The sequence below is a fragment of the Musa acuminata genome, chromosome BXJ2-6, assembly GCF_036884655.1.
Source record: "Musa acuminata AAA Group cultivar baxijiao chromosome BXJ2-6, Cavendish_Baxijiao_AAA, whole genome shotgun sequence".
NCBI lineage: Eukaryota > Viridiplantae > Streptophyta > Magnoliopsida > Zingiberales > Musaceae > Musa > Musa acuminata.
The window spans coordinates 38,638,283-38,651,124 of NC_088343.1; the positions used below are offsets into that span (position 1 = coordinate 38,638,283).

A 12,842-nucleotide genomic window follows, 5' to 3' on the forward strand; every position below is an offset into this window, starting at 1 on the left:
AAAATGGGTATACCAAACCTACTATAAGTCGTTTACATGCTATGAAAAATATGAATAATACATTAACAAATCCAAAAGATACAGACATGTATGAGTATTATATCGAACACCCTATTTACAACTTCATATATAACATTCTCTCCCACTTATTCATTTAACGTCCTTGTTGAAGACTTTACATATGCTACATTTTTTAACTTTTGTTAAATTTTTAATCTTCTACTCTAGCTGCAACACACCTTTTAGCTCCCAGCTACTCTTCATCATTGTTATTGAGTAGTCGAACTTTAATCTGCCATGTTACTTCAACTCACCAATGACTCAGACACTAGTATAGAATCGACTAAGTTATATTGATCATTGTAAGTTCTTGTAGATAGATGAAGGAAAAAGTCCTTCCTTATTATAAACTAGCCTCTTAAACGTTTGTTTGAATTGGGTTGATGCTTGTTTGAACTTGAATAAACATTACCTCAAAAACTTTAAAGTTTTTGAGGTCTTTTCTTCATAAAATATACCCATCAATACCTCTCAATTTATTATCGTTTTCAAGTAGGTCAGTATCATTTCTGCTTTTGATTGCCATTTTATTAGGAAATAAAGTGAACAGTCTACTCTCGATAACGCCAATTATCATTGGTGATATTTTAAAAATTATTATCTTTAACTTTATTCGAATGATCTTTAAACATAGAAAGAGCTTCTTTATAAGATAAATAAGAAACTAGAGAATTCAGTTTCGTCTATTTTTTTAAGAGTTGATAAAGTAAAAGTTATTTGACTTCGCCCACCTCCTCGAGGGTTGTACTTCATATATTGATTTGGTTACTAGCATTCGTTTACTTTTTGCTCACACTTCTGAAGTAACATAAGTGTTTGCACTCCTTGCATTATGTTAGGTATTACAATTTACCTTCTCATTACCATTAAACTTTTGGAATGCATGAAGTTTTGTTGAAAATAATAAAATTTTATCTCGACTTGGAGCAAGTCTCTAATAGTTTGCCACATTTAAAATTGTACCTTCTTCTCTATCATTTCTACTGCCTACTCTTTTGAAAAGAAAATGTATAACACCACATATTACCGTCTTCATTCCTTAGTTGAGATCTCTTGCATCTACCCGAAGTCCCTCACTTTCAACTATTTAGATAAGAAGACCGTTGACACAGGTCTTGTGAAGTTTTGTTTGTCTCTGGTCATTAGCCTTATCTCAGTACTTTGAAATTTACCTTTGTATTCTTCGCCTCCTTGGCTTCTTTCGTGACTAAGTACTCACCCTTTATTGAGAGCAAGGAATCGATAACTCTATGAAAGTCGTGCTTATATGGTACCATGACATTGTCAAACTCATGACCCTATTATCTATCATCTCATATCTACATTCCTTTCTAAGTTATTGGTATATTTGTCTCTACGATACTATGACACTCCTATAACTGCACCTATATTCTAATCAATGCTTGATTTTGTGTAGTTGTCCCTCTAAATTCATCGTCACTTCCTCATCCCTTTTGACCACTTGCTTCAACACCTTTATGTTTTCTAAGCAATTCTCCTCTAAACTACAACTCTCATGCATGGCCATTGCCTTCATGTTGTATGGCTTGTACCAATTATATTCTGCTTTACTTCATTGGTAACAACATTCGCTTACTTAGACTTGTTCTCTAGCATTTTAAGCTTCCTTAAGCAAATATAAGCATTGGAGCAGTCAAACTACCTAGTTACTCTGATTATACCTTTATATGATCAAGTCACTCACATTGGACTTACTAGTACTTACATTCGAAATTTTTCCTCGATAGTATATAGTCCTTATATGTTGATGACCAAAGATTTCATCCGATACAAAATTTGATGCATGCATAAAACACCCATCTCTATGGTATCATGATATTCACTTATTTAATCCATAGTCTTTCTTGTCGTATTGTTCACTGAAGTGGAGCTCATAATAGCTCTCAATCATATCTCCGTATAAACATATCTCTTACAAGACTTCTCTTATATGTCATTTTTATCTTGAATTATTTTAACACAATCTGTTGTACAATATTGCCTCTCAGTAACATCTTTATTATATTTTGATCTTTAAGAGATAAACTCAAACTATAGTATTTTTATGTGTAGCCTTTGCCTACGCATTACAAGGCCTTTGCCACCTATTATTATATTCACTTCTTTGACAATTGATCTTCGTCCACCTACTCTCGAGTCACACCAAGATGAAGCATAGCTCTAGGGCATTCCATTGCCTAGTAGCCCTTGAAGTCTAATAACTTTGTTAAAATTAGTACGCCATTGTTTAGATCCTAGGTTTCTGTCCTCAGTACAATCTCTATTGCACACCACTCTCTTCATGGAAACTCGAATGGTAATACAATGACATATTCTTCAAGAGTATCTACTTACATGTCCTCTTACCCCATGCCAAAGTTTTTTAACCCCAACTTCACCTCGATAAATTGAGTTATGCTCTTGCCTCTATAAGAGTTCATGCCCTTGACTTTTGTTCAAGGAAAGATTTATATCTCCACTTCATATTCTATCTTTTATGTCGACTCTTTTCTTGCTGCTTGGGCACTTCACCAAGTTTCATCTCAGTTGTTTCACTCATTGGTTTGTATTGAATTGATGGTGGCCCTCGTTCCCACCATCCATGGGTCAACTCTCCATTAAGTCCAATCTCTACATCGACTCTAAGTATGCTTTCATTTAGTGTTGCTTTAGTTTTCTCTCCGACCTGATCTTGCAATGCATCCACCAATATATTACGTCATATGATAACTCCTCGTCGCTTGCTCAGTTCATTAAACTTTATGGAGTTGTAATTTTGAGGTATCTCTCCTCAAAATATGTAATAAGTTATACATGATTCTTCCTTTGGAGAATCAAGACTTATCCCTCCTAGATATATATCCTATTAGAGCAACTTTCCTATTTACATCTTTCCTTTTAGAAGTTTTAGAGACTATCATCCTCTTAGACTATTCTACTTTGCTGAACGAGTTATGCACTATTTAGCTCCCGTGAATAAACTTGCTAGATTGTGACTCTTCTAATTCAACCCTTGTTGTGCCCCTCACGACTTAGTAATATGTTGAACTTATTGTATACTTTGGGTTTATACAAACGTTTCCTTCTTATGTTGAAGAAAAAATTTCAATGTTCAATAGCACCGAGTTTTGGTCACCTTAGAATAGTCATGAATAGTCCATCGTCTGCATACAAGTTTTTTGTATAAGTAATAAATTCTTTAAGTTAGTAATTTCTCTCACCTCTATGAGCTTTGCACAACCCTTTCGATCATTGAGCAACCCATCCCACCTTACATAGTTTTATCCTTTACCAAGTATCATGTTTGTCTTAAGCGCTATAAAGTTTGGTTTCCAACGTCAAGTCTTAGTTCAAAGTCAACCATCCTAACCTCCGTATGCTATAGATTCTTTATAGTTCGATTGTCCTTATGGTGTCTTTGTGTGAAGGGTTGGCTATTTTTCTTTGAATGCTAATCTTGAATGCCCACTCCTCTAAGTGACTCTTTTCCCTACATCTCTATGCTCGTTTCTCTTAAATAATCGTGTATGCTGACTACCGTTAATGCAACCCTGCTAATTCTCCCATGTTTATATGCAAAATGTTTCTAAGTATACTTGTCCAACTCTAATACCATATGTCATAGACTTAGGTGGTTTTGCATAAGTAATGTGACACCATTACATGTTTATCCTTAAAAAAATCAGCCTGCTTAAATCCTCTTATAGCCCTTAAAGACATACAAAAGAGAAGACAAATTAGAGAAAGCATTTTACTTGTGATTCACAAGTAGCCATTTCAGCAAACATTTGATAGACGATGTATATTACAAACATAGATTTTGGAAACTCTGAATGGTCATGTGACAAAGGGTTCAAGGTGGATTGTCATAGGTAAAAATCCTCACAAGTGCCCACATGACACTATTGTAAAAACCCTGAACACTACCCCAAAAGCCTATCTAACCATGTGACACATAGGTAGCTCCTAAGTGTTATGCTGGTTGACACTTCGCACTACTCTATAGAGCTAGAAAATCAATAAAATGACTACTTGGATTGTTTTTAAGCAGTTCTACTTATACATGATAATTGCACATAACTTACGTTTATAAGCCTAAAATGACCACAAAAGTTAACCAAAATGAGACTACAAAACCTATTATAAGTCATCTACATGCTCTATAAAACATGAATAAAATCAAAAGACGCGAATATATATAAGTATTATATCACATCAATACATATATATATTTGTGTCTTTTTATATATCTTACAAATTACCTAAGATATATCTTGCAAATTTGAACGCTTACTAAAAAAATTTAAAATCAAAATTTTGAGTTAAAAATTAAATATATATCAATCTTATTGGTCAATTTTGCAATCAAATAATTGCCAAGATCAAATCCTTCCCTCCCTTGTGATTATAATGGTATTTATTACAAATTTTTCTAAATATTTATGATTTTTTAATTATTTAAAAAATTAATCTTAATAAAATCAAAATGTTGGGAATAGTTGATACGTGGAATATTGACCTTTAATGTTAAATATAAAATTTTGATAATAAAATTAATTAAAAAGTTTTAAAAATTATCTTATAATAACCTAAATTATATAGGGGTATTTTGATTAAATATACGGATTGTCAAATATTTAGATGTCAAAGATTAAAAGTAGTGTCAATGGCTCAAACAATGTGATAAAAGTTCTTGATGTTATGCTGAAAAATCGAACATTATATCAAATATTGAAGAAGGATAAATTGATATGTCGAAATATACGATGATATACTAGAGGATCAACTGACATGCCAAAAGAATGCTAATGCACTGAAAGAATAAATGACTTTCCAAAAGACGCGGTGCTATATTCAAAAAATGAATGTTATTTTGAAATCTTTCTTGAAGTTAAATTAGGGTTCAATTACGCTAAATTCGAGAAATGTCGAGTTACTGAAGTGGGTGAAAATGGATTATTCTCTTGCTCACTCCCAATCTGCATTGAACGGCACATAACTACAACTGTTTGATCTGTCACAAACCGAGGATGCTTGCAATAAGCATAGAACAGAGAGATCTCTGCCACAAACAGAGAGCTCTAACAAGCACAACACAAACAGAGTGGTAGAGCGAAACAAGAAAGAACACCAGATGGGATTGTATAGCGTTTTATTTTCCTAAGAAAGGCAATTCATTACCAACTTCATTTACCTAATGCACCACACACTGTTCGATGACTTGAAGAACCAATTACTTCTTTCAGGTCCTCATCAATGTATGTATGTACGTACAACTCGAACGCCATTATCTACCATTCGAATCGACTTCATCCGCTGGCACTTCTTTTCTCTTCATCATTAGCAATATGCAGTCCAGAAGATGTCTCTGTATCTCGGGGAGATCAAGAAGAGGAGAAGCATTTCAGGGATCAGCAGAAGCAGGTATGGCGTGTCTGCAGAGAGGACACACATGGCTTCTCTCCAACCATCGAGTGAGACAGCCGCCATGGAAGGCGTGCTTGCATGGCATCCGCGTCACCTCCACGCCCTCGTCGAACTCCGCGAAGCAGATGATGCAACTCTCCTCTCTGACATCTCCTCCACGCTCGTACTTCACCACCGCCAGCTCCTTCACCGCATCCGTCGACGCCGGGATGCCGCCGAAATTCCCGTTCTCGCCGACGCCTTCGACGTCCGAAGAAGGTTCCTCATCGATCGGGAAGTGGGCCAAAAGTACGTCCACGATCATGTCGAACCCGTTGCCCGAGTTCAAAGCCGTCTCGACTGGATAATTGCAGAAGGCAACGAGTTGTCTCTCCAACCGCCCGGCGAAGCAGATGTCATAACCATAGACGCCGGCGATTAAGAGAACGGTCGAGATCGCCTGGCGGCGAGATGCTTGGTGGAGGAAGTCGCCGAGAGTGAAGAGAAAGATGTGGTAGGAACGGGGCGGTTCCTCCACGACTTGACCTTCAAGAATGTGCATCACGGTGTAGCCGAGTTTGATCACCACCGGAGCCGATGCCGGCCTCCCATGAGTTTGATAGGCCGTGAGAACCCAATCGGCATAGCCATGGACAGGAGTCGTCTCCATCGCCTTCTTGTCGCACTTCAACCGTGTGAATGAACTCGGCTCAATTCCTGCCATGGAGTGGCTTTATATATATATATATAGAGAGAGAGAGAGAGAGAGAGAGAGAGAGAGAGAGATTCTGGTCTGCGAATCCGAGACGGGATCGAATTCATCGAGTACAAATCGTAAAGACAATCGGACGCGTAGTTTCCGTTGCCACATAAGTTTGCGGGTTGGACTCCGAAAGCAGTTCCATTCGACACGTGTTGAAATCCTACGGAACAACGAACTTGCTTCGTTCTTGATGGATTATTAGTGAAGATTTAATTGGAAATCGAAAGCTTTTATGACGTCATCTCTGTTAAGTCAACTCTTTCCTGCTCCTCCGTGTTGACGGAAGCCATTCACTACTAGACGCCAAATTAATTCCTCCCTAAAACCAATCAAGCATTGACATCCAAAATATAGCTCCACAGCAAAATGTAGAATTAATTTTTTTTAATATTTTAATATTTTATTATATAGTTCGATAGTAATATATTGAATTAATTTTTATTATTCTATTTAAAGATATAAGGATGATTTATTAAAAAATATTTATATTTTAAATTTTTTTCAAACGATTATCTTATTTTTAATTCAAACTACTACCCCCTCTTCCTTAGGTTGGCAAGACTGTCACCTAATCTCACCCTTCCCCTCTCCTCTCTCATTGCTCTATCTTTCGGCCTCGTCTTTTCCTCTCCTTCCCAATAGCTCATCCTCTCCTTCTCTCTCCCTCGTTCTTCGCCTTTCTTCCCACTCCTTTCTTGTCATCTCCTCTCTTCTTATCCTATCGTGGATGACAAGCAATGACAATAAATGGACAATGGATTATCATGGATTTAACTGGTCTTACCTAACTCATGTAATACCTTTGCATGTCTATCTACAAAAGTCAAGTTCTCCAAAAACTTCTTGTTGTCCCTTGAGGACATACAAAAGAGAAGATAGGTTAGATAAATCATTTAATTGGGTATTCACCACTAGTCATTTCAACAAATATTTAATAGGCAATATGAATTACAAATATAGACTTCACAAACTCTAAACAATCACTCGACAAAGGGTCCAAGATGATCCGCTGTAGTAAAAAGTCATCACAAGTTCTCATATGATACTATGAAACAAAGCAATGAACTAGCTCTAAATACTACCCAAAAGACTCATCTAGTTATATGTCATCTAGGTAACTCTTGGGTATTGTGCAAGCTGACACTCCACACCACTCTATAGGGTTACAAAACCTCCCAAAAAGACTGCTTATATGACTTATTTTTAGACAATTTTACCTATACATGATAATTGCATACAATCTATATTTACAAATTTAAAATGACTATTAAAGCCAACCAAAATGAGGCTACCAAATCTAATATAAGTCATCTACATATTGTGTAAAGCATGAACAAAACCGAAATGCATAGACATACATGAGCATTATATCGAACACCCTATTTATAACTTTATCTATAGCATTCTCTCCTACTTATTTCTTCGACGTCCTTGTCGAAGTCTTTATGGATGTTGCATATTATAACTTTTACTGAATCTTTAATCTTTTATTCTAGTTGCAATGCACTTCTTGGCTCTTAGCTATTTTTTGTCATTGTTTTTAAGTAGTCGAACTTTAATCTATTTTATTACTTCAACTCGTCAATGATTCAGACACTAATATAGAATCGACCAAGTTATATTGATTCTTATCAATTTTTATAGATAGATGAAGAAAAAAGGCCTTCCTTATTATGAAATAGTCTTTCAAATGTTTTTCAAATGCCTATTGGAACTTTAATAAGCATTACCTCACATGCTTTAAAGTTTTAGAGGTCTTTCTTTTGCAAAATATGCCCATCAATTCCTCTCCACTTAGTTATTATTTTCAATTAGGTTCTTATCGCTTCTACTTTTGATTAATATTTTGTTAAAAAATGAAGTAGACAATCTACTATTGAAAGCGATAATCATCATTGGTGAAAGCGATAATTATCATTGGTGAGATTCTGAAAACTATCATCTTTCACTTTATTTAAAGGATATTTAAACATGTGTAAATCTCTTCTATAGGATAAATAAGAGAACTAGGAGATTCAATTTCGTCCGTTCTCTTAAGAATTGATAAGGTGAAAGTTAATTGACTTATCCCACATCTTCAAGGATTATACTTCATGCATCAAATTGATTACTAACATTCATTTACTCTTTGCTCATACTTCTGAAGCACCCTAAGTATTTACACTCTTTGCATTATATTAGCTATTACGACCTTCTTATTTTGTTGAAAAGAGAAAAATCTAAGTAAGCCCTAATTCCCAAGGTGTGACCACGCCGCCAACATCATGAGGTTCATGCAGCTTTAAAGCTTTCATGACTGTGCTCGTGAAGTAGATCCGATTACTTATGAACTGTTAAATCATATACATCATTAGACATACCACAATTAAAGATTAGAATATATCTTAAATTAGTACAAGGGACCAATCTAATTATTAGTGTGGTCCATTGTGAAGAGGCCATGTGGTTTACTCATTCGGACCACTTCCCTACCATCACCTAAAGCTATCAGACCACTTCCCATGCATCGCCTGCAACCCCACGACAAGTTGCAATGTCTCCTTTAGGTTTTACGCAGTTTTGAGGGATCAGCTATCTTTTTGAAGCAAACAAAGGCTAAGTCAGCTAAAATGTTGCTCTTTCTAAGGGAGCAGCTTTTCTTTTTTACCCACTGGTGAAACCATTGATCTTTGTAGGCCAACAAACACTCGAGCTATAGTTGTTGAAGAACAAGTTGTCACTGTCTGAAATATGATGATGGTAAGATCTTTTTGTCAGCTTAAGCTTTTCAGTGCATTTATCAGTGATCCAGATTTCTGATAATAACATGCTCAACAGAACTGACGAAATCATATCTTATTTAAAGTCTATATAGAAACATCAAACGACAGCAGTTCAAATCTGACACCAACATGCATGGTGATCTCAGGTGAACAGATGTGCTACTGCTCTTTGCAACATCAACTGCAGATAGGTTCTACCATATGTGGTGTAGTTTTAAGCATGATATGAGCTTATATCAATCAGGCTTCCTCTGTCGATTCTAACACCATCTTCAGTTAACTTTTGAGCACAACCATTACCATGCTTCTTATATATAGCTGAATGTTCACTTTTGAGTGCCATGGCAGCCAGCAGTCTCACACAGAGGTACATCTTCTGCCTTCTGCTTCCAGGGCAAAGGAAAATTTTACATCCGGTACCTAGAAGAAGCTTGTAATGGCTATACATTCATAATCGATATGAAACATGTTCTAAGTTGTCTGCAAATGCTGCTTATTCTAGATGATGATGATGATAGGAAGGTAGAGAGTCTCTGCTATGTCTCATGGTGATCTTGATGGTGGTGTTCCGATGCGGTGTTCCTTTTGTGGAGAACCATCAAGTTTGGGATTGCTGCATGGAGAGAAGTTCTGAGAGCATTTGCAGATGATTCTGAGCTTGCCATTTGAAGGTGGCTATACTGCTGGGGTTCCACTTTGGATGCAGCGGCCATGTATGATGCAAGTATTGCCACTGGATGGTGACCATGTGGCACTTCACTGTGATCATACGAGTAAGCATTTGGTGTCTCCAAATGGTAGTAGGGATTGTAGGTGATTGCACTGTTCCCCAACACAACACCATGATCCTTCAAAGCTTCTTTCTCTTTGCTCCTCGGAAGAACATCCAAGTTGACAGCTTTCGGCATCATGCTTGTGCCGTCCGCAACGTTGCTGCTAAAGATATCTTCAGTTGCCAAACTAGACGATGATGCTAATCGTTGAGCTTTGTCTCTGTGAGTGTACTCATCATCATCACCAACGGCGTTGCCGGAGTAAGCATGAGCCGAACCTGTCACGTGAGAGTTCGCCACGGGCTGAGGAAACCGAAAGAGATTTCCCGGTAGCATTTCGAGTGGGGGAAGCTTATCGATCTCATGCTGAGCAGCACTGAGAAGCCAATCCACAACTTTGCTAGGTTGATTGAAGCCGAGCTTATCTTGAAGGTCATACAATTGAATTGCTGTAGGCACCGAAAGCCTCACGCGCCGATCCCTCAATCCCCTTATGGTCGTGACCTTGCTGTGCCTATCTTTCCCTCCAAAGGTTCGCGAGACTCGAACAATTCTTGGATTGTTGTGTGCCGTCCATGATCTCAAACTTGGTTGAGCCTTGCTCTCGCTGGTGCCGACATCTTGCCCGGTGAGTTCCCCTTCTTCTCTTGAACTACGGATCATCTTAAGATATTCTAGACATCAGTTGCTAATCAATTTAGATGGTTTGTGTAGCATGTCAAAGCATGAAACAAGTCTATTGTATACGACATATTCCATCATGCATCATCAATCTGGAAATTTCTTAGTTTAAGTTGTTCTTTAAGACTCTTTTTTCATGAATATATGGAAGAACATATATAAAACAAAAGAAAGTGAGGATCAGAGGGACAGTAATTAATTAGATTTTGGTTTACTTCCAATGAATCTAGATCTCGACAAGAAGAACATGAGCTGAAGCTACTTTGCAACACTTAAATCTTTGGATAAGTAGATCAAAGATGACATCTTTTATTCGTCTCATGGAAAATATTATCCAAGTAGAATCCAGAATTAATACATGTATCTATTTCTTTTCCTCGATCAAGAAAGAACATATATATATATATATATATATGTATCTTGATCATCCCTCTTTGATCAACTTAGTAACGAAGAAGAGTGAGAAAAACTTGAGAACGCAAAATCTCCACAAAAATTCTTGAGTTCAATCGAGAATCGTCTTTTCAAGACTTGTTGCAGAATCTGAGAGTCAGCAAACAAGCTCTCACCTTCAATCTCCTCTTCAGATTAGATAGGATTTCAACTCCAAAACCAGCAGCAACTCGATCAGGCTATTATGACTGACTTCTGATGCTGGAGAGACGCCGGATCTGCACGAACCCTAGAAAACAAAAAGGAAAAGGTGTAGTCCATTTGCAAACATGTGGTGGATACTTATGCCCATCAAATGGACAGGCAAGTCACTGTTTTTATCCTTCTACATCACACACATCTTGTAACCACTGCTTTATTTACGAGGGGTAAGTTGGTCTAATCCAATGAGCCATAGATGTTTCGCTCTTGTATTTACTGTCATCCCTCACAGTCGTCTGTGTTAGAACAGCCATTACTCTTCACTCTTTCTTCATGGACAGCTTACTCGAATGATGCATGCCTTATGTCAAGAAAACCAGGAAAAAGGAAATAATTATTCTGAAACCATATGATCACTTTTTCTCTCTCCTGTGCATCATATGTACCTTAGAGAAAAGTTATATTTGGATCGACCATGTTCCTATTTCTGTGTATATGTATGTAGTAAAAAGAATTTGCAGGTAAAGCATGCATACTTGAAACCCTAAGAAGGTAGCAGATAGACCAGGGACCATCAGGACCTCTTTAAGACATCTACCAAAGCTCATGGACCACCAAGTATGCCAGCCTTCCTTGGCTAGACAACTCTGTGCAAAGCAAATGGTGGCCAGTGCAGATGGTTGAAGGCTGCCAAGAAGAGATTGACATCCATAATGGCCCCTGCAATGCACCACATTGGATCGCATTCAGCATCTTGCACCGAGCCGTGAAGCATTTTACTAAGATGAGGTCTCCTCTTTCGATATCATCACACGGTTGACTAAGGTTCTTTGTTTCCAGCAGAAAGAAAGCGGTGTTCTCAAAGCTTCTAGAATCATCCTGAAGGCTTCTCGATCGAGAGGTGAGATATTTCATCGTATATTCTCGTAGTAGCAGCAGGAGTCTCGTTGGTTCATCTGCTTCTTCGAGCTTTCAGTGTTTCCAGGCATGTATACATCTGCAAGGGTTAAAAGGACAAAAAAAGGCTCTTACACAAAGTCGGATATGGATGTTCTCCTCCAGAGTCACACAACTGCAACATACAATCTGCAGGAGAAACGCTGAGCAGCAGTAGCATGGCTCCTTAATCCCTGCCAGCCAATCTGAGGAAACAAGAGGTCAAAAAAGAGAGGAGTTCAGAGCGGCTCTTTCTCACCTTATCTACAGAGAAACCCCGAAAACTCAATGCCAACTGCTAGTCTTGTTTGGAGAAGAAAGCAAAGCAAAGTTCACCACGCAGAAGCCTTTCGCCTCTCTGGGGGGGGGGGGGGGCGCGGGTGGCCTGAAAAGACGAGGATGTACTGATCTGAATGCTGAGACCCCAGCTGTCACATGCCAATCATTCTAGGGTTTTGCAGTGATGCATTTAGGGATAAGATTAGGGTGCAGGATTGCTGCAGAGGGAGAAGGTGGGTGGTCCAGAAAGAAAGCAGTGAAAGGGTGCGTCAGAATGCTGCATGCAGTGTGTCCTGAAACTGAGGCAGACACCAGCAGATCCAACACTGGCAGCACAGCAGCCCTTTTGTGCGCCTCCCCACCCAGCAACCCCCTTAACCTGCATCCTTCGATCAGTTCTTCATTCTATTAATCTAAATCATGTTAATAATAGCATTTTGCATTTTGATATGCACAGAAAATATAAAATCAGTTAGTTAATTATCGTTCGTTACACAAACAACACATAAAATTCATGAAAGAAAAATATTTAAATGACTTGATTTAAAATATTCATAAGAGTCCAAGTGACACTAGAGATTAACTTAA

General features: G+C 37.8%; 2 protein-coding genes across 5 annotated transcripts; both read right to left on the bottom strand.

The window, feature by feature from the left end:
• Positions 1 to 5,464: 5,464 nt before the first annotated feature.
• Positions 5,465 to 6,190, bottom strand: LOC135613961 (putative RING-H2 finger protein ATL53). Its single transcript, XM_065110957.1, has one exon. The coding sequence runs from the start codon at positions 6,188 to 6,190 to the stop codon at positions 5,465 to 5,467; it is 726 nt and encodes a 241-aa protein (XP_064967029.1).
• Positions 6,191 to 9,049: 2,859 nt separating this feature from the next.
• LOC135586367 (transcription factor TCP5-like) lies at positions 9,050 to 12,576 on the bottom strand. 4 transcript variants are annotated; one of them, XM_065114090.1, is made up of 3 exons: positions 12,235 to 12,576; positions 11,015 to 12,036; positions 9,050 to 10,427 (listed from the first exon to the last, which is right to left on the bottom strand). In XM_065114090.1, exon 3 carries the CDS (start codon positions 10,425 to 10,427, stop codon positions 9,528 to 9,530), a length of 900 nt encoding a protein of 299 aa, XP_064970162.1. In that variant the 5' UTR covers positions 11,015 to 12,036; positions 12,235 to 12,576; the 3' UTR covers positions 9,050 to 9,527. The 4 variants fall into 4 exon arrangements, with proteins under 4 accessions (XP_064970162.1, XP_064970163.1, XP_064970164.1 ...); XM_065114091.1 differs by having other exon boundaries at positions 11,015 to 11,127; positions 11,576 to 12,274; XM_065114092.1 differs by having other exon boundaries at positions 9,050 to 10,438; positions 11,015 to 12,284.
• Positions 12,577 to 12,842: the final 266 nt, after the last annotated feature.